The sequence below is a fragment of the Portunus trituberculatus genome, chromosome 43, assembly GCF_017591435.1.
Source record: "Portunus trituberculatus isolate SZX2019 chromosome 43, ASM1759143v1, whole genome shotgun sequence".
In the NCBI taxonomy this organism is placed as follows: Eukaryota; Metazoa; Arthropoda; class Malacostraca; order Decapoda; family Portunidae; genus Portunus; species Portunus trituberculatus.
The window spans coordinates 1650580-1676317 of record NC_059297.1 but is presented as its reverse complement, the minus strand read 5'-3'; the positions used below and the strand labels follow the sequence as shown (position 1 = coordinate 1676317).

General features: G+C 36.6%; 1 protein-coding gene across 5 annotated transcripts in view; it reads right to left on the bottom strand.

Annotated features, from left to right (window-relative positions):
- The window catches only part of LOC123518383 (serine/threonine-protein kinase D3-like), a 184735-nt gene that overhangs the window by 5766 nt on the left and 153231 nt on the right, over nt 1-25738 (bottom strand). For 2 of the 5 annotated variants that reach the window (XM_045279187.1, XM_045279188.1), the window contains 13 exons: nt 20194-20332; nt 19464-19595; nt 19038-19222; nt 12155-12259; nt 8659-8731; nt 6447-6551; nt 6163-6280; nt 5792-5912; nt 5526-5661; nt 5187-5332; nt 4472-4655; nt 3858-3979; nt 3571-3717 (listed from right to left, as the gene is read on the bottom strand). In XM_045279187.1, coding sequence (XP_045135122.1) covers nt 3571-3717; nt 3858-3979; nt 4472-4655; nt 5187-5332; nt 5526-5661; nt 5792-5912; nt 6163-6280; nt 6447-6551; nt 8659-8731; nt 12155-12259; nt 19038-19222; nt 19464-19595; nt 20194-20332 — 1713 coding nt within the window. The remainder of the gene's footprint in view (nt 1-3570; nt 3718-3857; nt 3980-4471; nt 4656-5186; nt 5333-5525; nt 5662-5791; nt 5913-6162; nt 6281-6446; nt 6552-8658; nt 8732-12154; nt 12260-19037; nt 19223-19463; nt 19596-20193; nt 20333-25738) is intronic. The other 3 variants (XM_045279189.1, XM_045279190.1, XM_045279192.1) reach the window with 3 other exon arrangements.

Genomic DNA, 25738 nt, shown 5'->3' with positions numbered 1-25738 from the left:
AAAGGCTAGAACAAGAAAAGAGGATGCATGGAAGAGGTGGAGAAGGAAAAGACGGATTAAGCAGTGGGAAAGTTACAAAAGAGCAAGAAATGAATATGTGTTGATTAGAAGAGAAGAAAGAAAGAAACAAGAAAAGGATATAATTGATAAATGTAAAGACCAACCAAGGCTTTTTACAGACATGTGAACAACAACATCAAAAATAGAGAAAGTATTGAAAGTTTAGAAGTAAATGGAGTATGCAGTGAAGATCCCAGGAAATGGCAGAGGCTATGAATGGATGCTTTCGGAAGGTATTCACAAAGGAGACTGCTTTTGACAAACCACTGGTAATGGAACAGAAAGGGATTATGAAGGAGTTTCAAGTAACTGTGGAGGAGATCAAGAACATGATGGGGAGTTTAGAAGTGAGAAAAGCTGTGGGACCTGATGGGGTATCAGGATGGATTTTAAGAGAATGCAGGGAGCAATTGGCAGAAAAAGTTTGTGAAGTAATTGATGCCTCATTAAGGGAAGGTGTAGTGCCCCAAGACTGGAAAAGAGCTAACATTGTCCCAATCTATAAATCAGGTAACAAGAGAGACCCATTGAACTATAGACCAGTGTCACTTACAAGTGTGGTAGCTAAGATGTGTGAGAGGGTGGTGAAGACTAGATGGACAGACTTCTTGGAGAAAAATGACATACTTTGTGAGTGTCAATTTGGTTTTAGGAAAGGGCGTTCATGCACGACAAACCTGATATGTTACTATTCGAGGGTGATAGATGTAATACAGGAAAGAGATGGTTGGGCTGATGGAATATATCTGGATTTAAAAAAGGCCTTTGATAAGGTACCACACCAGAGACTGATCTGGAAACTTGAAATGGTAGGAGGAGTGCATGGCAGTTTACTAAAATGGATGGAAGACTTTTGGTAGGAAGAGAAATGAGAACAATAATTAAGGACAGACCATCAGAATGGGGATTGGTGGAGAGTGGAGTTCCACAGGGATCAGTGTTGGCACCAGTAATGTTCGCAGTCTACATAAATGACATGGTGGATGGGGTGTCCAGTTATGTGAGCCTATTTGCAGACGATGCAAAATTGTTAAGAAAAGTGAGATGTGACAAAGATTGCGAACTACTCCAGGAAGACTTGGACAGAATATGGAAATGGAGCTGTACATGGCAAATGGAGTTCAACACGACAAAATGCAAGAAAATAGAGTTTGGCAAGAGTGAAAGAAGAATCAGGAGTATGTACAAGATAGGAAATGAAGACATAAAACCAGTCATGAAGAAAAAGACCTTGGGGTGACAATTACCAATGACCTATCGCCAGAGAGACATATAAACAAAATAATTGGAGAAGTATTGAACTTATTGAGGAACATAAGAGTGGCGTTCGTATATCTAGATGAAGAAATGATGAAGAAAATAATTACTGCAATGATAAGACCGAGGCTTGAATATGCAACAATACAGTGGGCTCCGAACTTAAAGAAACACATAAGGAAACTAGAGAAAGTACAGAGGGCTGCAACGAAAATGGTGCCTGACTTAAGAGATTTGACTTATGAAGACAGACTGAAAAGAATGCAACTTCCAACCCTGGAAAACAGAAGAGAAAGGGGAGACCTGATAGCAATATACAGAGTGATGATTGGCATGGAAAAATGGATAGGGAAGATCTGTGTATGTGGAATGGAAGAATGTCGAGAGGGCATGGGAAAAAACTAAAATGGCCACTTATAGGAGAGATGTGAAAAATATAGCTTCCCTCATAGAAGGGTGGAAGCATGGAATAGTTTAGACGTGGAAGTGGTCAACGCAAGGAATATTCATGATTTTAAGAAAAAGCTGGACATTAATAGATATGGAGACGGGACAACACGAGCATAGCTCTTTTCCCGTATGTTACAATTAGGTAAATACAATTAGGTAAATACACACACACACACACACACACACACACATGAGCTCTGACTCGCTCCGTAATGGGGAAGACTGGCTGGGTGACCAGCACACACACACACACACACACACACACACACACACACACACACACACACACATTAACAAGATTTTTTGGAAAACATATAACATGCTTCAAAATATTGGCCTTGCGTTCCACTACCTAGATGAAGGAATGATGAAGATGATATTATGTCCCTTAATAAGACCCCAGTTAGAATATGCAGCTTGTGTCTGGTCACTGCATATGAAGAAAAATGTGAAGAAGGTAGAAAGGGTACAGAGAAAAAAGTATCCCCTTTAGCCCATAAATTCCCGTGAAAAGCCCACATGGTATAAAGAGGCTGGCAACAAGGATGGTACCAGGACTCAGGAGTTAGACTATGAGGAAAGACTGAGGAAGCTGGGGCTGACCACATTAGAAGAGAGAAGAACAAGAGGAGACATGATAACTATGTATAAATTGGTGAACAAGATTGACATACTGGACAGAGAGTTGATAAAGGTGACCACAAGTAATCATCTCCGAGGACATGGAAAAAAGCTAATAAAAGACATCTGTCTAAATGACGTAAGAAAATACAGTTTCCCGCATCGTAGCATTGATAAGTGGAATAAACTGAGCAGTGATGTCGTTGATGCGGTGTGTGTCAATCAGATGAAAGAGAGATATGACAGGAATGGACAAGGAGACAGGACACAGAGAGCTTAGCTCGGGCCCTGTAATACACAAATAGGTAAATACAAATAGGTAAATACACACACACACACATTCACATACAACATGCTTCAAAATATTGGCCTTGCATTGCACTACCTAGATGAAGGAATGATGAAGAAGATATTATGTACCTTAATAAGACCCCAGTTAGAATATGCAGCATGTGTCTGGTCACCACATATGAAGAAAAATGTGAAGAAGGTGGAAAGGGTACAGAGGCTGGCAACAAGGATGGTACCAGGACTCAGGGAGTTAGACTATGAGGAAAGACTGAGGAAGCTGGGGCTGACCACATTAGAAGAGAGAAGAACAAGGAGACATGATAACTATGTATAAATTGGTGAACAAGATTGACATACTGGATAGAGTTGATAAAAATGACCACAAGTAATCACCTCCGAGGACATGGAAAAAAGCTAATAAAGGACATCTGTCTAAATGACGTGAGAAAATACAGTTTTCCGCATCGTAGCATTGATAAGTGGAATAAACTGAGCAGTGATGTCATTGACGCGGTGTGTGTCAATCAGATGAAAGAGAGATATGACAGGAATGGACAAGGAGACAGGTCACAGAGAGCTTAGCTCGGGCCCTGTAATACACAAATAGGTAAATAAAAATAGGTAAATACATGGACACACTACATTGCTGAATAACACTCACACAGGTCTAACTCACATGGCTTGAATAAATAAAACTTTTCCACTGTTTTTAATGCCAAAAGTTTTGTGATACTTATGTTAAGCACTTTGCCTTCAAAAGAAACCAATTGCATCACTTGAGAGGCTTTGTAGTGGTAAAGAGATGTGGTTTTGGTGTCGTCCATGAAGAAACTGACCCTTAGTAACATTTATACTGCTGCAATACTTTACTTTTAACAGTGAGTGACTTACCTGGTATATGAGGAACTTTGTAATGCGTTCAGACAGTTTCCCCCGTTCAGAAGATAAGATCATCTCCAACATGTCTCCCTTTAGTTTCTCCATAACCACAAAAATCCTTTCCTTTGTTTCAAACATTCTCTCCAAGTTGACAACACCCTAGAGGGAAGGAATATAAACCAACATATCATTATATGTCAATATAGATGGATATTTTGCTCCAAATCACAACCTGCCAAACACTGTTGTGTTTGTCATTTCAAACTGGCTAATGAATCTCATATTTCAGGGTTACTTACTGGATTACTCAGATTCTGCAGGATGGCCACTTCATTCTTCAAGGCTGCCTCTTGCTTGGTGGGGAACCTTAACTTATCTATAACCTTGATAGCCACCTGCCGTGAAGACTTGCGATGGACTCCTGTAAGGCAGTTCAAGGAGGAAACAATGTTTGCTTTTCTGTGGAAAAATTCTCCAAATGCAGTATAACTTATATCACTAATGTCTATGTATAATTCAGAAATTTAAATAACTTGACAAGGGAACAAAATTTTCACTGAAAAATAAATTTTGAAATCAAACAAGCAACAGATAAAAAATAAAAAAAGGGGAAAAATCACGTCTTGGCATAGTGCTGAGTTTTAACCACATCCTGCTGTCAATCGAAGTAGTACAGCACAATAGAACACAAAGCAGTGAATCAAAGTGATTGCAATGTAATACAGTATTGTGAAAACATGTGACTGAGTGCCACCCAACATCTACATCTTACCACAAGGCTTCCCTTTCCTTTTTAGACTACAGGGTTATGGCAGCCTCTTTACTGGAAAGCCTTGTTTTAAACTTTTACTGCACATTTTAAAAGAATATTTGCATGATAGATAATTCTTGTAGTCTCACCACTCATACTTACCACCATAAACAATGCCAAATTGTCCAGATCCTAAAACCTCATCAGGGAATATCTGGTATATCTGAGAGATATCATTACATGTGGCCTCCTCCTTATCCATGCCAACTTGCTGTGGGTGGGTGGGCGTGGCACTGGCCTGTGGTGTTACTGGCATCAGGGCCTTGCGGATTTCATTCTCCCACACCTGCACAACAAAGTATCATTCAAATCAATTAGTTACTTAATATGATATCTTGTATTAATCCATACACTAGATATCATACAGTACTATTACTAGTTGTAGCAACTCACTGACAATCTGCTAGAAATACAAGTGATAGTACTTACTACACACAGTAAGCTCACTGCATAGTGCATAGTAAGCACTACACTATTGCATTGTATTAGAATGTTTGAGTCCTACCTCCTCACCTGGTAAAGGCTGTAAATGTCTAGACAGTAAAGTGACTTAAAAAATAAAGGCATAATTTCAAAGCCAGAATAAAGCTGATCAAACTCCTAGATATGTTTTTAGATGCTATCAATTCTTTGTTCTCATTTCTGAGTTTGGTAGTTTCTATTTTGTTTCTCATTGTCCAGGTGATTACATACTTCAAAAGGTTAAGATCACCTGAATAATATTCCAATATTCAGTTACAATAACAACATAGTCAAAGCATAAGACAAATGCTTTCTGCAAATTCAGTAATGGAAAAGATGTCTCTTCTGGACTTACCATGGCAAGACCCATGCCCACGCCAGAGTCTGGAGGATTTAGTATTGGTGGGGATTTGTCTTTCACAGCAACAGGTTCTTCTCCAACAAAGTAGTCCACATTGGCAGTGCGCAGCTCAAAGCAGTGCATAACTCCTCGCGGCGCGTCTGCCTCAGCAAAGAGAAGTGAAGTAATACATACATGTGTTTCTGTTCATTACAATCATCAAACAAACATGATTTACCACTGAAGTGTGTTGATGTATATGTTCATTAAATAATATGCAGTATATGACCCTATACCAGGGTTATCAAAAAAACCCTCCACAAGTCAGCGGACCAAGAGGGTGGGTAGTCTCACCTGCTGGATGGGCTTGCTTGGCAGTCTCAATATTCAACACTTCTGAAAGCTGTATTTCCTTGAAGTATTTTGTGCTGGTTTCATTTTGGTATAAAGTTATCGTTTTTGTGTCAAGACGCCAGTAGTGTCTCTTGCGCTGTAATGTTGTTCAAAGTCAGTACTATAAAGTTAGTATTCTTATGAATATATATATATATATATATATATATATATATTATTATATATACCCCCCTCCCCACTTGAAGAGACACTCATTGACAACTCACCATGCTATCCTTATTTGTGAAGTGGACCATCCAACCTTCCTTGAGCACCTTGGACGGTCGCTTGGAATACTTAACAGATTGCACAATTCTCATGAGTGGAATGTTGTTACTCGTTGATGGACTGTTTTGAAGAAAATATTAAGTGTAAAACACAGGCATATATATAAAAACAACAAAACTTTTCTCTTCAAAATAAATCCTTAAAGAGCATCTGTTTCCAGGAAACAAGTATTGGATTCAAACTAAATTGTCAGCCAAGACAGTATACAAAAAATCTCATACAAAACTAATTTCATTAATGATCCACCATGAGTGTTTCTGCCTGAACCACTCCTTTGTTGTCACACTGCACTAACACCTTTAGAAGTTACCTGTCTGGTCTTGGCCGATCATCTTCATTATTGTCTTGCTCTATGTTTGGAGGAGTGAGGGACTCATCATTGTCGCTCTCCTCATCCCGGGAGCCGTCAGATCCTGTATCACCGTCATCTGCAGGTAGTGGTCACCAGTGAACAATCAAATACTGTTTGACAAATGCAACAAAAAAAATCAACATTTTCATAATTTTCCGGGAAACAATCTATGTGGATTCTTCACATTAGCTAGGCATGTCAAGGGTTAAGGCAAGGTACAACAGCACAGCAAGCATCATTACCTTTCCTTGGAGCCTCCCCAGTACAGTCCTTTGGTACCCTCTCTGAACATTTCTTATGGGCATTGAACTTGCAGTCCTTACACTGCACACCTTGTCTAAAAAGACCTGTTTTGAAAGACAAAAGCAATCAATTAATCAATCAATTCATGCTATTATTTTGATGTCAAGAGAAGTAAACTAGAAAATGCACCCCACAGATTATGTGATATCAACTCACATACCTGTATAAGTAAAAGTTTTCTTTTTTTTTTTTATCACACTATGGAATATTTTATATATATATATATATATATATATATATATATATATATATATATATATATATATATATATATATATATATATATATATATATATATATATATATATATATATATATATATATATATATATATATATATATATATATATATATATATATATATATATATATATATATATATATATATATATATATATATATATATATATATATATATATATATATATATATATATATATATATATATATATATATATATATATATATATATATATATATATATATATATATATATATATATATATATATATATATATATATATATATATATATATATATATATATATATATATATATATATATATATATATATATATATATATATATATATATATATATATATATATATATATATATATATATATATATATATATATATATATATATATATATATATATATATATATATATATATATATATATATATATATATATATATATATATATATATATATATATATATATATATATATATATATATATATATATATATATATATATATATATATATATATATATATATATATATATATATATATATATATATATATATATATATATATATATATATATATATATATATATATATATATATATATATATATATATATATATATATATATATATATATATATATATATATATATATATATATATATATATATATATATATATATATATATATATATATATATATATATATATATATATATATATATATATATATATATATATATATATATATATATATATATATATATATATATATATATATATATATATATATATATATATATATATATATATATATATATATATATATATATATATATATATATATATATATATATATATATATATATATATATATATATATATATATATATATATATATATATATATATATATATATATATATATATATATATATATATATATATATATATATATATATATATATATATATATATATATATATATATATATATATATATATATATATATATATATATATATATATATATATATATATATATATATATATATATATATATATATATATATATATATATATATATATATATATATATATATATATATATATATATATATATATATATATATATATATATATATATATATATATATATATATATATATATATATATATATATATATATATATATATATATATATATATATATATATATATATATATATATATATATATATATATATATATATATATATATATATATATATATATATATATATATATATATATATATATATATATATATATATATATATATATATATATATATATATATATATATATATATATATATATATATATATATATATATATATATATATATATATATATATATATATATACAAACCCATTGAGAAAATTAAAAATCAGGAAAGGAAGCTAAAACATCCAATGCTTGAGAGAGAGAGAGAGAGAGAGAGAGAGAGAGAGAGAGAGAGAGAGAGAGAGAGAGAGAGAGAGAGAGAGAGAGAGAGAGAGAGAGAGAGAGAGAGAGAGAGAGAGAGAGAGAGAGAGAGAGAGAGAGAGAGAGAGAGCATTTGCAGGAGTTATATGCAAATGATCCCCCACCTACTGTAGGAATAGGTACATAAACGGTAGATATTTGAAAGGATAAAAGAATATTTGAAAAAAAGATGTTTGAATAGCATCAAACTACAGTTCCTCAAACAGTACATTTATAAACAGAGAGAGAACAAAGTTTAAAATTTAAGAGCATAGATAAGAAAAAAAAAAAAAAAAACATAATTAAGATAGATACTGAGAAATAGCCACAGGAGGAAACATGAGGTCTTACACACTACAAGTAGATCAATACAACTAAGTGAATGCACTACCTTTTAATAGCTTCTTGCAGTAGTGGCAAATAGTTGGTGTTGTGTAGCTGTGCAATGCAAAAGAATGTGGCACCTGGGGAAGCAAAACACAATACATTAGTTACAATTCCATCATGTGTCAATCCACAGGAGAAGAAAGAGACGTCTTCATGCAGAAAATTCAATATACTGTAGTGTGCTGACCAAGGCACGTGTTCTTCGAATTCTATAGTCTAAAAAATGGTGGAACACTTCAAAAAGTAAATAAAAACAGGCATTAGAATATGGAGGACTACCTGCACTTAAATGGGAAAGTAGACTCCTGAAAAAAAATAGAGACAAAAAAAAAAAAAAAAAAAAAAAGGAAAATGAGTAAAACTTGCTTGTGATGAAAAGGAGAGACTCTTAAATGAACGTCACACAAGATGATATTATGAAATGCTTTATATGAGATTGGCAGTGTGTGTGTGTGTGTGTGTGTGTGTGTGTGTGTGTGTGTGTGTGTGTGTGTGTGTGTGTGTGTGTGTGTGTGTGTGTGTGTGTGTGTGTGTGTGTGTGTGTTATTATTATCATTATTATTTTATGTTTATGACACTTCATCTAATTACATGTAAGGAGTTAAGAGGTTGTACTTCATGCTACTCAAGTCTACTAGTTAACTATGTTACAAATAATTATTAGATATTTTCAAAACTGCATTTGTTTAGTGTGTGTGTGTGTGTGTGTGTGTGTGTGTGTGTGTGTGTGTGTGTGTGTGTGTGTGTGTGTGTGTGTGTGTGTGTGTGTGTGTGTGTGTGTGTGTGTGTGTGTGTGTGTGTGTGTGTGTGTGTGTGTGTAATTCACCTTGGTCGCCTGCTGGTCATCCAGCCAGTCTTCCCCATTACGGAGCGAGTTCAGAGCTCATAGACCGATCTTCGGGACTTAGACCACAACACACTCCACACACCGGGAAAGTGAGGCCACAACCCCTCGAGTTACATCCCGAACCTATTTACTGCTAGGTGAACAGGGGCCACACATTAAGAAGCTTGCCCATTTGCCTCACCGCTTACCGGGACTCGAACCCAGCCTTCTCGATTGTGAGTCGAGCGTGCTAACCACTACACTACGTGGTGTGTGTGTGTGTGTGTTACTTACCTACCACAAGTTCAGTTACAGGTTACAGCACATGAAGAATGTAATAACTAATTTCATGTTGTCCTGCGTCCTTGACTACCTACATCTACTTTTGTTTTAAGCTTTTGGATGTTCTTTCATTTATACAACTTCTGCCTTCAATTCATTCCAAATTATTAGAATCAGAAGCTTTGTTTCTTTTAAATTCTTTATATCTAGAATTCATCATTTTGAGTAATATGATTCTCTTCACTCATTTCCCCTAACCAAAAATCCATGCAACTTCTATTTTCATTTCAATTTTTTATGTATATTACTTGTTTCTTTCAGGATGTTGCCTTGCATATGTAGAAAAGTATGAATTGTATGAGCAGATAATTCTTGCTATAATCTGAGTACTCTGGTTTGCATCAACCTGTGGAAACCTCCTGCCACAGCCATCAGTGCCTAAAAGTATGAATCAGTCAATGGCTTCCACTTTTATCTTTTAAGTCGGAGAGAGATCCCTTGCTGTATTCTCCTCTTATCTATGCACAGTCTAATATTACTCTTGCCTTTCTTCACTAGATGTCTTTTCTTCTTATTTCATCCTCTCACTTCTAGAACATATATTCTATTCTTGTACAACCTGCTTGTCATACAATTTTACTATACAGGCACTGGTTTACAGTCACTATCATCTCCTATCAATATCATCTTCATCATTTCATACAACATCCTTGTTTTCACTTACGAAATGGCCGGCTTAACCCGTACAGTGTTGTGCTTATCTGCTCATCTTATGTGTTGGGCCACACAGCTACCTACCCTGTGTAGAACACTTTGCACAACAATGAGTGTGTGCCACAACATTTATAACAAAAAATTAATCCTTCTCCAATACCATCAATTTCAATATCATTTTATCGCTCTGATATGTTGATGCAAACAGGAAAAAAAAAAAATAAATGATCCCCAAATAAGTTTCAGTTTCTTTAAAAGTATTTAGTATATAATAACTCCTGACTTGTCAAATTACTCTTTGTTATATATACAAACAAAATTGAAAGCTGTAAAGTCACTCAAAAATCAAAATGTACATAAACAAATTATATATATATATATATATATATATATATATATATATATATATATATATATATATATATATATATATATATATATATACACTGTACAGGTTAAGAGCCAGTGCCTTATTCTGTGGTCTGAGCTGACCTTTCATCTGACATCCATCTTTGTCATGTCTCCCTCCACACATTATCTATGGTTTTGTTCAGTTTTCCCAATGGCCTCCTCATGTGAATACGCCCATAAGAGTCAATGTAATGCTAAACTGTGTGGTATGTACCAGACCCGTGGAAATTGTTGGTGTGAAAGCAGCCTTAAGATACTATATCCATATCATCCAGTTCCACAATAGTTTCTAAGCCACTGTACTTCAGTCACTTACAATGAATGATGAAAGTAATGAAAATGTGTGAAATTGATTTTGTTTGTCAACTAAAGGCAAGGGAATGAAATATGAAAGCATCAAGTGCAGCACTTAAAACAACTTAAAGAATGGAAGAGAGTGAGGTGACTAAGAGGGTGGGTGCATCGGACAGTGAAAGATGCATTAAGTGCAAAAAAGAAAACACTCCAATGAGGGAGAATAAATAGGTTGCTAAGGTACATGAGAGGAAGGTGTGAGAGGAAAATGGCAGAATCAGAACATGCCAGGAACAAATGCAGGAACAGGAATAATTGGAGATTCTTCTGCCATGGCCATCCTCTCAATGAGTTCTCAATAACAGTGTTTGATATAAATAGATAGGCAGATAAACAACATTACAATGAATATGCTAAATAAATATGTCAAGCTCTCTCACACATAGGCTGTTATATATTTTAGTTTAGTTTCCAGCTGTAAGCCTTCAGCATAATTATAAGGTAAACCAAGCAAAACTTACTTACTTGTTTATGATGACTCGAAGAATAAATGTCCACAATAATTCTAATCTACCAAAGAAAGCAGAGAAGTAAGGACAAGAGAAAACTAAATGAAAAGGCTAGACAGTTGAATGAAGTGGAAGTAAAGAAAAACAAAAACATCAACAGCATACATATACCCTAAACATGAGACAAACATCATGGACACACTATCACACTGTTGGACCACCCTTAACCCCCTCCTTCCCAATCACACATCTGATTCTGGCAAGGTAGTTCACTACCTTTTCTTAATGAAAATGTCATAATCTGAATAACAGCTCCCAAAGCATGTCCTAGAAAATCACTGATTACTTTCTAAAAAAAAATGTACTTCAGGCATCAGAGGAAAGATATTTTTCCAAGTCAACAATGATGCACTTGTCTACTGGAAATTCAGTGTGGTATTTCAGTAGCAGGGAGCTTGTCTCACCTTTATTCTTCCAGCAAGCTCTTTCTCCATCCACACAGGTCTACCCACTGACACACTGAAGGAAGTGCGACCAGATCTCATGTTTGGGCTGGAAGTTGTGTTGGTCTGCAAATGCACATTGTAACACTGTAACATGTTCCAATCCAATCAATATTGGCTAAAGGAAGTCTGAGAAGTGTACTCAACCTTGGTACACAAATTCTTGCTTCCTTCAACACTTTATTATCTCAGTGATGCAAACAACATCTGGTGAGTGTGTGCTTGACCCACAACAGCAACACTACAGCACTGCTATCAGCACAACTACAAGCTGTGACACCCAGCCATACAACAGCTGATGCTGTCATACATTTTTAGGATTTCTGTAGGATTTAGTCTATAACAGTAACTACATATATAACTGTACTACAATTATTATTAGCAATATAACCCTGCAAAACTTACATGTTATTGTTATGTGTTATCACAATCACCACTTTTATGATGCTATAATTCTAATGAACTCTTAAAACTTTTTTTTTTTGTGTGTGTTTTTCAAAATACACGTGACATTGTCATCTTCTACCATCAGCTACCAAGAGAAGGATCCAGGATCAAAATATACACACACTACAGAGTGCCAAGAGGATCTAACGGATCTGCACAAGCTGCAGGAATGCCTATGTTTCCATGTGTCATGAAGTCATTCCTACACTTCCACCAGCATAGGTTCACTTCAATGTAACATGTACTATTCAAATTACAAAAATTATACAATTGTGTTTATGAATAAAAATAACAAACTTCATATTCTGAACTTATGAACTTACTACTTGGCATTCTTATTAATCATTATAATTATTTTGCAATTCCTTAAAAATATTGCCATCTTGCTTTTATATTTTTATTATATATATATATATATATATATATATATATATATATATATATATATATATATATATATATATATATATATATATATATATATATATATATATATATATATATATATATATATATATATATATATATATATATATATATATATATATATTTTTTTTTTTTTTTTTTTTTCCCTATTTTCAAATGAACTAAGAATATAACTGTACACTACAGTAAATATTACTGTGTGCTGAGCAGATAACACACCAGTGAAGGTGGAAAGGCAATATTTTAAAAATAATTTGAAAAATACAATTCATAATACATGCAAACATCACATGTACAGTTACTGGACCTCTTATCTTGTGATTCAAAATGTTACACTCAGCCTTAAAAACTTTTTCAGCTTTCAAAGTAATTTTTAAGCCACCGCACGTTTTCTTAACAACAGTCATGCTTACAGCAGATGGAGGGAGCTTTGTATGTGTACATACAATCTGTCAGGTGATTCTTCATGCTTTTCCAAATAATTGCTGAAGGATTTCAAGTGCAATTGCAGAATATAGTGGTTGTGTTAAAATCTCCACTTGGCCTTTCTCTGAATGGCCATCACAGAGTGCTCCATTATATAACTTTTCCAAATAGTGCTTTCTTAATTTTTCAAGTATTTGCCTCATCAATGACATTTTCACCAAATGACTCAATGTGAACTGCAGGGAAAGAGGCAGCAAACATCAGTGAAAGATGAATCTTGTCCCTCATCATATTGTGCTATTTAAAATGAAGTATGTTGTAGATCTACTGGCAAATTCATCTCCATACTGAAATTCATACTGATTTGTGCCATTCATATGGACATTTTTAACTTTTAAGACTCTTGCTTCAAATATCCAAGTTTTATGCAGTCATGGCAGCATGAAAACTGAAACTCAATCTTCCAATTACATCTGCTTCAGTATGTTAAAGGTGGATTAACAAGCTGAGATATGCATGATTTTGGGGAATGAGGGACCAGGTGGCTTTGTGAACAATAGCTCAGCTTGCAGCCTGAAGCTTCTTAGTTTGATTCTACCTAAGATGATTTCTTCATGGGAGAGGTGGAGCTCTATTATTATTCTAAGTGACACATGTAAGCTAAGGTCAAAGAGCTGGCTACTGTGCTGTCAAAAGTCAATCAATATTCAAGATCCATCATGAATCTTTTCCCCATGAATTTAACACAAAAGCCTTGTCTATTCTATTCAAAGTAAGTTTTTTTTACATGAATTGCACCTTATGAGGTGAAACACATCTCATTGGCTTCATTATGTATGAGCTGATTGTTTTCCTTGCTTAGAGGTGATAGAGAGACTAGTAATACTATCTACTAATATTTATCACATTGAATTCTTTTCCTGAACTACTCCTACATCTTGCCACCTCACCATCAATAGCTATGCGCTTATGTCTATCCTTTATTGACAGGAAGATGGAAGAATGAATGAATTAGAAAGGGATGCACACCAAAAGGAAATGGTAATGGAGTAACAGTCATCACCTCATCTATGCATCTTTCTCATTCTGCACTTTGCTGTAGAAATCAATGATATACTGCATAGTGTTTACTTTATTCATAATAATTAATTAAAGGACATGATGATTAAGACAAAGTGAGGACAAAGAAAGATACAAGACATTTTTATGAGTTTAAACTATATATAGGTTCTTCTTTATGACCTGCAGTCCTTGGAGCACTTGCAAAGTATTCTTACTTTTATCATTTATATCACTATAATTACTGGTATACAAGATATAAATAAATACACATCTATACAAACTGAGCTTGGCAAATACATTTAACATGACATCAACCACACCCACCTTCAGTTGACTGAACGGAATCATTTCAGAAATCCAGTAAGCCCTTCAATTAAGAAATCCTAAAGGCAGCTTTCAGATTAAATAGAACTAACATATAAAACAGCACGTTTTGCAGTTTAACTGCCAATGCCAGACAGACATCCCACTTGAAAGGGGGTAGCCAAGGCAAGGCATCTACATGCATGGGTGCACATTCATATCTAGATTCAGACAGCATATAATCCCTCACATTTTTTCCTATCGACCTTTGAGAAGGGAGAGGATGGATCCTCCTTACAGAAAGAATATGTTTATCATGCTGAACTTTCTGAAAATAATGTTCAATCCTCTTTGCAGAACCATTTCAGATCAATATCCTGGGACCTTGAAGCACAATATCTATCTCATCTTCAGCGTATGTATATTGTATATTGTACCAACATGATGATCTTAAAGTGTGTGTGTGTGTGTGTGTGTGTGTGTGTGTGTGTGTGTGTGTGTGTGTGTGTGTGTGTGTGTGTGTGTGTGTGTGTGTGTGTGTGTGTGTGTGTGTGTGTGTAATTCACCTCGGTCGCCTGCTGGTCACCCAGCCAGTCTTCCCCATTACGGATCGAGCTCAGAGCTCATAGACCGATCTTCGGGTACGACTGAGACCACATCACAAACAACACACACCGGGAAAGTGAGGCCACAACCCCTCGAGTTACATCCCATACCTATTTACTGCTAGGTGAATAAGGGCCACACATTAAGAGGCTTGCCCATTTGCCTCGCCGCTTCCCGGGACTCGAACCCGGCCCTCTTGATTGTGAGTAGAGCGTGGTAACCATTACAATACACGGTGTGTGTGTGTGTGTGTAGTGGTGGAGAACAAGCACTACATTTATTAAAATGAAGGTGATGATGTAAAACTCATGAAAATGAAGACAGATTGGAGGATTGTAATAAATGACATTCAACCACAGATGTAATGAGTCATAAATATTCAGTAATGCTAAAGTCAGAAGACAGTTCTTCACCTTAAAGACTCTAAACAGCAAAACCAAACTGACCTGTCTCCCACATCAGTGCTTTGATCCTGCCTCTCCTCATATCACATGTTTCTTTTAATGAATACTTTCTGGTACAGAAGCATGTCACCACATCAGCCTGTAGAACTATTGTCACTATTTATGGCAAAAAATCAAATGAAGGAGGGATCCTTCAGTTGAAAAATAATCATATTCATTTTCCATAAAAAAAAAAAAAAAATGTTATTTCTGTACCATACATAAATACTTCAAGAAATTGATTACAAAAAAAAAAAAAAAAAACTACTGTGATAAATGCTGACATTACCAGCTTGCAGGAGGGCTAAAATATTGTTAATAAACTTCATATTGTAATTAATATAAAAAAAAAAACTGAGCATTCCATGTTAAATCCCGACACAAATTTCAAGATAAGAGGTCCGTCACCTGAACTACAAACACACTGCCAAAATTTTATATTTATTGCCATTATATCATCACTATCATTAACCAGTCCATCCTTATCCTTATTTCTACTATTATCACTATTCCTTATTATCATTATTATCACTATTCCTTATTATTATTATTATTATTATTATTATAACTACTATCATTATTATCATTATTATTATTATTATTATTATTATTACCATTAATATCATTATTATCATTATTACATATAATTAAATGAAACTGCCTTTTCAAAATTCTTTGTTTCTGACAGCATTTAAGCATTTAAACAGGACCATAATACAGTAAACCTAAAAACTCTTGATTACTAGAGGAATTTTAAATAAAAATATTTCAAAACACAGAAAATCACAGAATTGTACAAATAAATTTGAAAACTCCAGCTTCATATACTAAACTACTAAAATACTACGGTACAATAGAATCTGCGCACACTTGACACTGCCAAGTGAACCAATGGTGACCTAAGAAGGTGAGCCTCAGCATAGCTATGGCCTCATGACACCACACCATGACCTCACCAACGCACTACTCATGTTTGATGCAAGACAAAAAAAGCAATCCATGACAATGGAAAAGTGAATCCAATACCAAAATGATTTAGACAGAAATTGAGGGTTAAGCTTAATAAGCTTCAGGATTCAAGTTCTAAAACTAACAGCTTATGAATAAAGTTTATAAGTATTATTTTCCTCAACAAAAAGCCCACTAATCCAACTAAAAGACCTCTTTAACACATGCTGCAGGTGAACAGTAAAGCACTTGGTAAGCGATCTCTGACTGCTGAACACAAGAGGGAAATGGCTGGCCCATTTCTATGTTTGTGCTTATTTACAGAAGATGATGAATACATGTACTGTGTGGTGCACACATTCTCACTGTCTATAACTCTGCTGATCTAATTCTTCTAAAATAATGCTTAAATCTTTAAGCCAAGAAAATGCTACTGCAAATAAAACACAGACCTGTACATCAACCAATACTGTAAACTGAGCTAAGAAATTTTGCATTAAACTTCTTTCTTTTGTGTTATGCGATGTGCTTTTCTTTTAAGGTTGAGATAAAATGATAACATAACCTTTGAAAAATATGCAGGAATATTTTAAATAAGTATAGGAAAATTCCATATATGGAATGCTAGAGGAAAACCTTTTAGTATTTCAACATAAAATAAAATTCTAATGCTTTAGTAATTTCAGCAGGGGATAGTATAATAGAATCTCCAATAATAATACATCTTCCAATTTCAGTGTGAAGGTAAAAACACTGTCAAAACTAGAAACCATCACACAAACTCCCTATCAATGAATTCTTAATACAAAGTTGATGCTAATTACTGTTTTACGATGCCACAGGATCATGAATGGAGAAAACAAGAACTCAGCATGCAAAACTGATCCAAAATTTAAACATAATTTTAGCAGGGAAGATATCTTACAGTGTGTTTCTGGAGGCTACATGACTAGTTGGGCAGCACCTTGCAACACAGGCACAGTGAAGAGGGTGAGCCAGTTCAACATGCACTCTGCTCACACGTCTTACATACCAAGATGTGGAGACCTTTCTGTTGGTCCAAGCCAGAGCCAAGAGAGAGAGGGAGAGAGAAAACAAGTTGGAGATAACCAGAGTTTCAAGATGTGAATGTGCTTGGAGTTGTCGAAGGCATGGTGGAGATGTTAGTAGCGTCACATCACTGGGTGTACACTGGGAGGAACTGTGATGGTGGTGTTTATGCACACAGTACAGTAATTCTTGCTAGACATCACAACACACTCTGCATATTAAATCAACACTTAAGAAGCCTTGTAAGTTACAGTATATGCTCAATCAAAAACACTGGGTCACTTGTTCAGAGAAATTCATGAAAATGGTTAACATGAAGACAAAGGTTCTTAGTCTAGTGCTGCCTGTCTATGGTGTTATCACAAATGTTTCTCTGAACATATATTATATAATGTATCAGAAATATGTATACAGATCACATTCATAATGTTACTACACAAAGTGATGCATAACAGCATTTCCTTACTGGTGAAGATAATTAATGCACTGCTTCACAGTATCTCTTAGAAGATTAGTGAATATGCTCTTATGACAGCAAGTATCTATAGCAGTGCGTCAGTAGTAAGGAGCAGTTCAAATAACAACTGGGGGTTAAGGTGCAGAACAAAGGAAAACAAAAATCTACAACATCCAAATACTGCACATACAAATGCAACAATGACAGAAGCACTACATACATCACAGATAACAAACAATGCAACACATGCTCAAGCCCAATCATCTTTGTTGACAATAAAACTGTGAAATCAAATAACAATCAAATTAACACAATATAACAAGTCACACACACACACACACACACACACACACACACACACACACACACACACACACACACACACATTATATATATATATATATATATATATATATATATATATATATATATATATATATATATATATATATATATATATATATATACTCACACACACACAGTTAAATCTGATTTTACACTCAAAATGTCAAAGATATCAAAGATAAAAGGTAAGGAGAAGCTGGTACAAGTTGGCAGATACAGCAGTATATGGTCTCCTGGGCCCAGTTCTACTCACTACTGCTGCAGAGGTGCAGGCTACGCTACTCACACCGCCATGCTAACATTATGAACACAAATCAGAACTGATACGTACGACAGTGAGGGAAGCCATGTCCCTTACCACAGGGGCGTCACCTTCGAGGGAAGTCTGATTGTGAAGAGAGTTTAGGGAGTCTGATGGGGACCGGGGTATGTTGACAGAGGTTCGCCGCCGACGTGCATAGCTACAGTTGTTTGGAATTTTGTATGCACATCTCTTGTGGAAGTTGAGGCCACATCCTGAAATATAGTGTAGATCATATCAACTCCATTAAATGATGCTCTCTATATTTAATGAGGAAGTGACAGACTATTTAAGCACAAATCTAATGAATATACTCTAATTTTGTCAGCTGATCTAGTCAAAGCTCAAGAAACAAGAATTTCAAGGTACCTAATGGTGACATATCTAACAAGTGAAGTATCATGTACATGAAAACTCAAAACACAGCATGGCACAAATAATCACGAGGAGGAGTACCTTCACACTTGAGCCCCTGACGCACCAACCCCCACAGCATCTCCCCGCAGAAATCACAGAAGGTGGGTGTCTTGTAAGAATGGACATAGAGCATGTGGGGCCGGATCTGGACCTCATCGGAAGGGTTGTGAGCTACCACAAAAGAGAAAAAATTAATAAAATAAATAAAAACAGTCTCACATATGCATACATCAAAAATACACACTAACTTACACAATTGCAGAATGTGACTATTTCAGAAATTGATGTCATTCTTCCAGTTTCCAATGCCACAATTATCATAAATCCCATAACTACCCTGTTAAACTTCCTCTACATGCACTGTTTATCTTCTTAAGTTACCAAAGACATACAGATCATGAATGTTCCTTAACCATCTCTCTAGAGCACACATCTTCAAGCCCAGAACAATTATCCATACATGGCTAACCTCTTCAGTACCAGGATGCATTTTCATATTCATTCTGGTTACTATTTGGTGATTTTATACAGCTTCAGAAACTCATGTAGGGATTAAAATAGTAAAGTCTGCAGCCATTAATCTTCTGACTTCCATAGACCCTTCCTAATGCAAATAAAATCATCTTATCATACCCAAAACTCAAGGTAAAAATGCGTCTCAATACTGAAGGGCTTAAGTAATATTTGTTTTTTGTACCTTCTGAAAAGATTCCAACCAAAATACTAGTCACCCGTTCTTGTCCAGTGTGGTAAGGTAAAGACCACTTACCTGACATAACGATTTCAACAAGGGTGTCCTGTGTGACCTCAGAGGCAGCGTTGATGATCTGTAGGATATTGGGAGAGTCGTAGTCGTGGCGGAAGAGGATAAGTCTCTCGTTGAGCTTGCTGAGGCTGTGCTCTGGGAACTGTGGAGAAAGAAACACACATAATTAGCTCATAAAGATTCCCAACACTCCTGATCATAGCTACAATTCAGAATTCACCAAATGACACACATGATGATGATGATGATGATGATGATGATGATGATGATGATGATGATGATAAAAATAATAATAATAATAATAATAAATAAAAATATTAATAATAATACAGAGAGAGAGAGAGAGAGAGAGAGAGAGAGAGAGAGAGAGAGAGAGAGAGGGGTTAGATCCGTATTCAGAAACGCTTTGCTCTCTCACCACGACTATTTTCCAAGCTCACAGAGATGACTAGCGAAGTTTTCAAGAGTGTTTTCCCAGTTGATAATGCATAAAATTTGTCACTCTGCTTCTAGAACCGTAAAATACACCCTAAAAAGTAAACTCGTATAAACTTACATAAATCCTTTGAAATAGTGGAGGTGAAGCACAGAAGCGTTTGAGAATACGAACCAGAGCACCTTCCCTATACGTACATTCTCTACCATTAATTTCATCTTCACTTTGTCGTGGCACTGAAAAACAAATGTTGCTGCTTATACTCCCCTCCTTCCCCCCTCCAGCAACATCATCGCCTGCGTCAGCCACTCCTTCATTATACGAACATTGAAGCGCTGCGGACGAGTAATAAAGCGTGAGTCCTCAGCCCACGCCGTACCTCCACCACCACCACAACCACCACCGTCATCTCCATAGTGTCTCTTTCAAGTAGAGCGCATTAGCATTACAAGTGTCCACTCCCAGTCTCAGTCTCCCGCCTCCCCGACCACAGGCAGCTCCAGTATGCAAACGGTAAGGGGCGTGTCGAGAGGGAGGGGAAGTGATGGTGTCTGCAGGATCCAAGCACCGCCCCCGCCCCTTCCTCACTCGCGCCCTGCAGCAGCTCACTCAATACTGACGCAGTTCTACACGCCCTTCTACGTTGTGTAATTTTTCATCGTGTATTGTCACCACGTAAACTTGAACCGTGACATTATGCTAACGACACAGGTATAAACGTCTGCCAGCCAGCCAGCCTGTATATGGTTGTAGTAGTGGTGGTGGTATATGTGAGTGTGTGTGACTCGTGTGATGTGTGGCATAAAGGGGTCTGACATACACAGTTACGACATACACACACACACACACACAAAAAAAAAAAAAAAGCATTCAAATCCCACTCTTTTAATCAAACATAGTGCACGTATGTATATGAAATACGTACAGGTATGCAGTGCAGGTGTATGAATGCACGTCTGGTCTGGGCGGCTCATTTACGGCAGGAGATGGCGGTGCAACGTTGCTCCTGTCACCCCCCCCCTCCTTCCCCTCTCCTCTCCCTGCCTCTCTCTCTCTCTCTCTCTCTCTCTCTCTCTCTCTCTCTCTCTCTCTCTCTCTCTCTCTCTCTCTCTCTCTCTCTCATTACCTGTGCTTCAATGCTCTTTTTTTTTTCGTCTTTTAATTATGCTTTCATTTACTGCGTGATTTTTCCTCCCCATGCTTACCTTTCATCATTGTGGCTCAGCTTAATTTTTAACTGCTTCCGTTCGCTCCTCTCATTCTCACCCTTCTCTGCCGGCTCTTCATTCATTCAGGGCTCTCTACACGTTATTTCACCTAATTCTGAGTCCTATCCTGTTGTTCTGTACCATTTTACTTCTTTCTTTTTTCCTCCTACACATTTTTTTTTTTTTGTTTCTCACATAAACGTCTATCGTCATTTCATCGTTTTTTTTTTTCTAGTGTTCAAAAAGACCTTTTATTCTTTCTCCATCCTTTTCTTTTCCTCCCACACGTACGTTACTAATCCAAAGTCCTACACTAGTTTCCTCGCAGCATTTCCTCTTGTTCTTTCTCCTCCTACGTATTCTCTTTTATCACCATGTCCTGTTTTTTTTTTCACACCTTTTTTATTCATTCCCCCAGTTGTCATCGTCTCTTCCTACACATTATTTCTCTCGTAGCATTTTGTATCCTTTTTCTCCTTTTCTTTGCCTATCGTCGTATCTTGCTCTGCTGTTCTTTCTTACATATTCTTTCCCGTTCTCTCTTCTTTTTCTACTTTACCAACATGCCATATCGAAGTGACAATCCCTTTCCCAGACTCCCTCATCTTACTTACCTCCGCCCTCCTCCTAAGTACTACCTTCACCTCAGCGGGCGGCAGGTCAGAGAGAGAGAGAGAGAGAGAGAGAGAGAGAGAGAGAGAGAGAGAGAGAGAGAGAGAGAGAGAGAGAGAGAGAGAGAGAGAGAGAGAGAGAGAGAGAGAGAGAGAGAGAGAGAGAGAGAGTAGAGAGGTCAAGGGTGACTGTAATGCGAGCGACCGGCAGAGAGAGAGAGAGAGAGAGAGAGAGAGAGAGAGAGAGAGAGAGAGAGAGAGAGAACCAACCAGCACAAGAACGATTATTTACGTCAGTGGTGTGCTGCCTCTCTCTCTCTCTCTCTCTCTCTCTCTCTCTCTCTTCCTTATATATCCTGTTCTTCCACACTTAGGGCACTAGTAGAAGTAAATAGATAAACAGTTATACCCTTGCTATAGACGATACACCAATTTCTCTCTCTCTCTCTCTCTCTCTCTCTCTCTCTCTCTCTCTCTCTCTCTCTCTCTCTGAAAGGTATATGTAAATGGTTCGCCACCCTGCCACCAGCACACGCCCGCCCTAAGAACAACAGGTAGAGGAAGGAAGGAAGGAAGGAAGGAAGGAAGGAAGGAAGGAAGGAAGGAAGGAAGGAAGGAAGGAAGAAAGGAAGGAAGAAAGGAAGGAAGTAAGGAAGGAAGGAAGGAAGGGGTAATGAGAGTGTCACAGAGCTAAGAAGTCTAGCAAAAGAAAGGGGTCTGAATAGTGACTGGTTTTCCTCCTCCTCTTGTTTCTCCTCCTGCCAGCTACACCAATCTCCTCCTTACCCTCCATGTTCTCATTCTGGGCACCATGATATAAGAGAGGCTGCTATCAAGACGCCTGCTCTGTTATGGATGGGTTGGGGATTCGGGATTGGAATAGTGGTGGTGGTGGTGGTGGTGGTGGTGGTAATAGCATTAATCTATGTAATAAGATGATAGAATATTTTTTTCCTCCTCCTTTTCTTTTTTTTTATCCAACTTCTCTTTCGTCCTCTTCTTGTGGTTCTGCTTCTTTCTATTCATATTTCCTTCTTTTTTATTTTCATCCTTCTTTCCTTTATGCATCTTCTCTTTCGTCTTCTTCTCCTGATTACGTTTCTTTATCTTTCTGTCTCTCCTCCTCCTCCTCCTTCTCCTTCTATCCTCTTATTTTTCATACCTGTCTTCCTTTCCCCAATTTGCATTACCTTTTCTTCTCCGTGATGATACCGAACACACACACACACACACACACACACACACACACACACACACACACACACACACACACCATCACCACCAGTTAGCCTCACCAAACACCCATTCCAACATCACTTACCCTCACCCCCATCACAATTAGACCCCCATCACCACACCTACCACCACCATCACCACCACTACCACCAGTCTGCCCCACCACCACCACCACCGCCACTTAATAATGAGGTTCCTACGTTGAAGCTTCGGGATAATATTGTATCGTGAGTTCCCGTGGCGTTTTCCTCGACCACAGGTTAAAGATGACCCTGCAGACTGGTAGTGGTGGTGATGGTGGTGGTGGTGGTGGTGACAAGAACGATATTTTTTTCAACACGACGATTACAGTAGATGGAAAGAAGACAACAGAAAAAAAAAAGGAAGGTAACGGCTATGATAATAATAAAAATAACGACTAGAAAGAAAATAAGAGCGACAGAACTGAGGACGACCACCACTACTATTACTATAACTACACACACACACACACACACACACACACACACACACACACACACACACACACACACACACAAATATACGTAAAACAATCACAAATTCACGTGGTGTAGAACAAAACAAAAAAAAAGTCAGAAAACAATGAGAAATAAGAAGAAATGATGCATAAGTGAGATCAAAAGAACAGAGGCAAAAAATGAATAAATAAAAAAAAAAAAAAAAAAAATATATATATATATATATATATATATATATATATATATATATATATATATATATATAACTTGTAGTGGGAAAGAAAGAAAGAAAGAAAGAAAGAAGGAAGGAAGGAAGGAAGGAAGGAAGGGGAAAAAAAGAGCAAAAATAATACAAGATGAGTGCATAAGAGAAGAAGAGAGAAGTGCACGAGTGGAGTTCATTAAGGCAGGTGGTCTGATCATTAGCGCTTCCACCTCCACCTCCACCTCTTCCTCCACCTCCTCAATTTCTTCCTTCCCCAATAACACGAGCACTAATAAAAGACAAGTGTGTGTGTGTGTGTGTGTGTGTGTGTGTGTGTGTGTGTGTGTGTGTGTGTGTGTGTGTGTGTGTGTGTGTGTGTAATTCACCTCGGTCGCCTACTGCCAGCCAGTCTTCCCCATTAAGGAGCGAGCTCAGAGCTCATAAACCGATCTTCGGGTAGGACTGAGACCACAGCACACTCCACACACCGGGAAAGCGAGGCCACAACCTCTCGAGTTACATCCCGTACCTTTTTACTGCTAGGTGAACAGGGGCCACACATTAAAAGGCTTGCTCATTTGCCTCGCCGCTTACTCGAACCCGGCCCTCTCGATTGAGTCGAGCGGGCCGGGTTGTGTGTGTGTGTGTGTGTGTGTGTGTGTGTGTGTTTTCACTGTTTGATCTGCTGCAGTCTCTGACGAGACAGCCAGACGTTACCCTACGGAACGAGCTCAGAGCTCATTATTTCCGATCTTCGGATAGGCCTGAGACCAGGCACACACCACACACCGAGACAACAAGGTCACAACTCCTCGATTTACATCCCGTACCTACTCACTGCTAGGTGAACAGGGGCTACATGTGAAAGGAGACACACCCAAATATCTCCACCCGGCCGGGGAATCGAACCCTGGTCCTCTGGCTTGTGAAGCCAGCGCTCTAACCACTGAGCTACCGTGTGTGTGTGTGTTTGATTTGCTGCAGTCTCTGACGAACGGAACGAGCTCAGAGCTCATTATTTCCGATCTTCGGATAGGCCTGAGACCAGGCACACACCACACACTGGGACAACAAGGTTACTCCTCCTCGATTTACATCAAGTACCTACTCACTGCTAGGTGAACAGGGATTACACGTGAAAGGAGACACACCCAAATATCTCCACCCGGAGATATTTGTGTGTGTGTGTGTGTGTGTGTGTGTGTGTGTGTGTGTGTGTGTGTGTGTGTGTGTGTGTGTGTGTGTGTGTGTGTGTGTGTGTCCTGCCGTGCCCCGCGTATCTTCCTAACATTTTTCATATCTGCGAACAAGGAAGAAAAAAAAAGAAAGAAAACACGAGAGGATGAAAGAAGGGGAGGAGGATTAGGACAAAG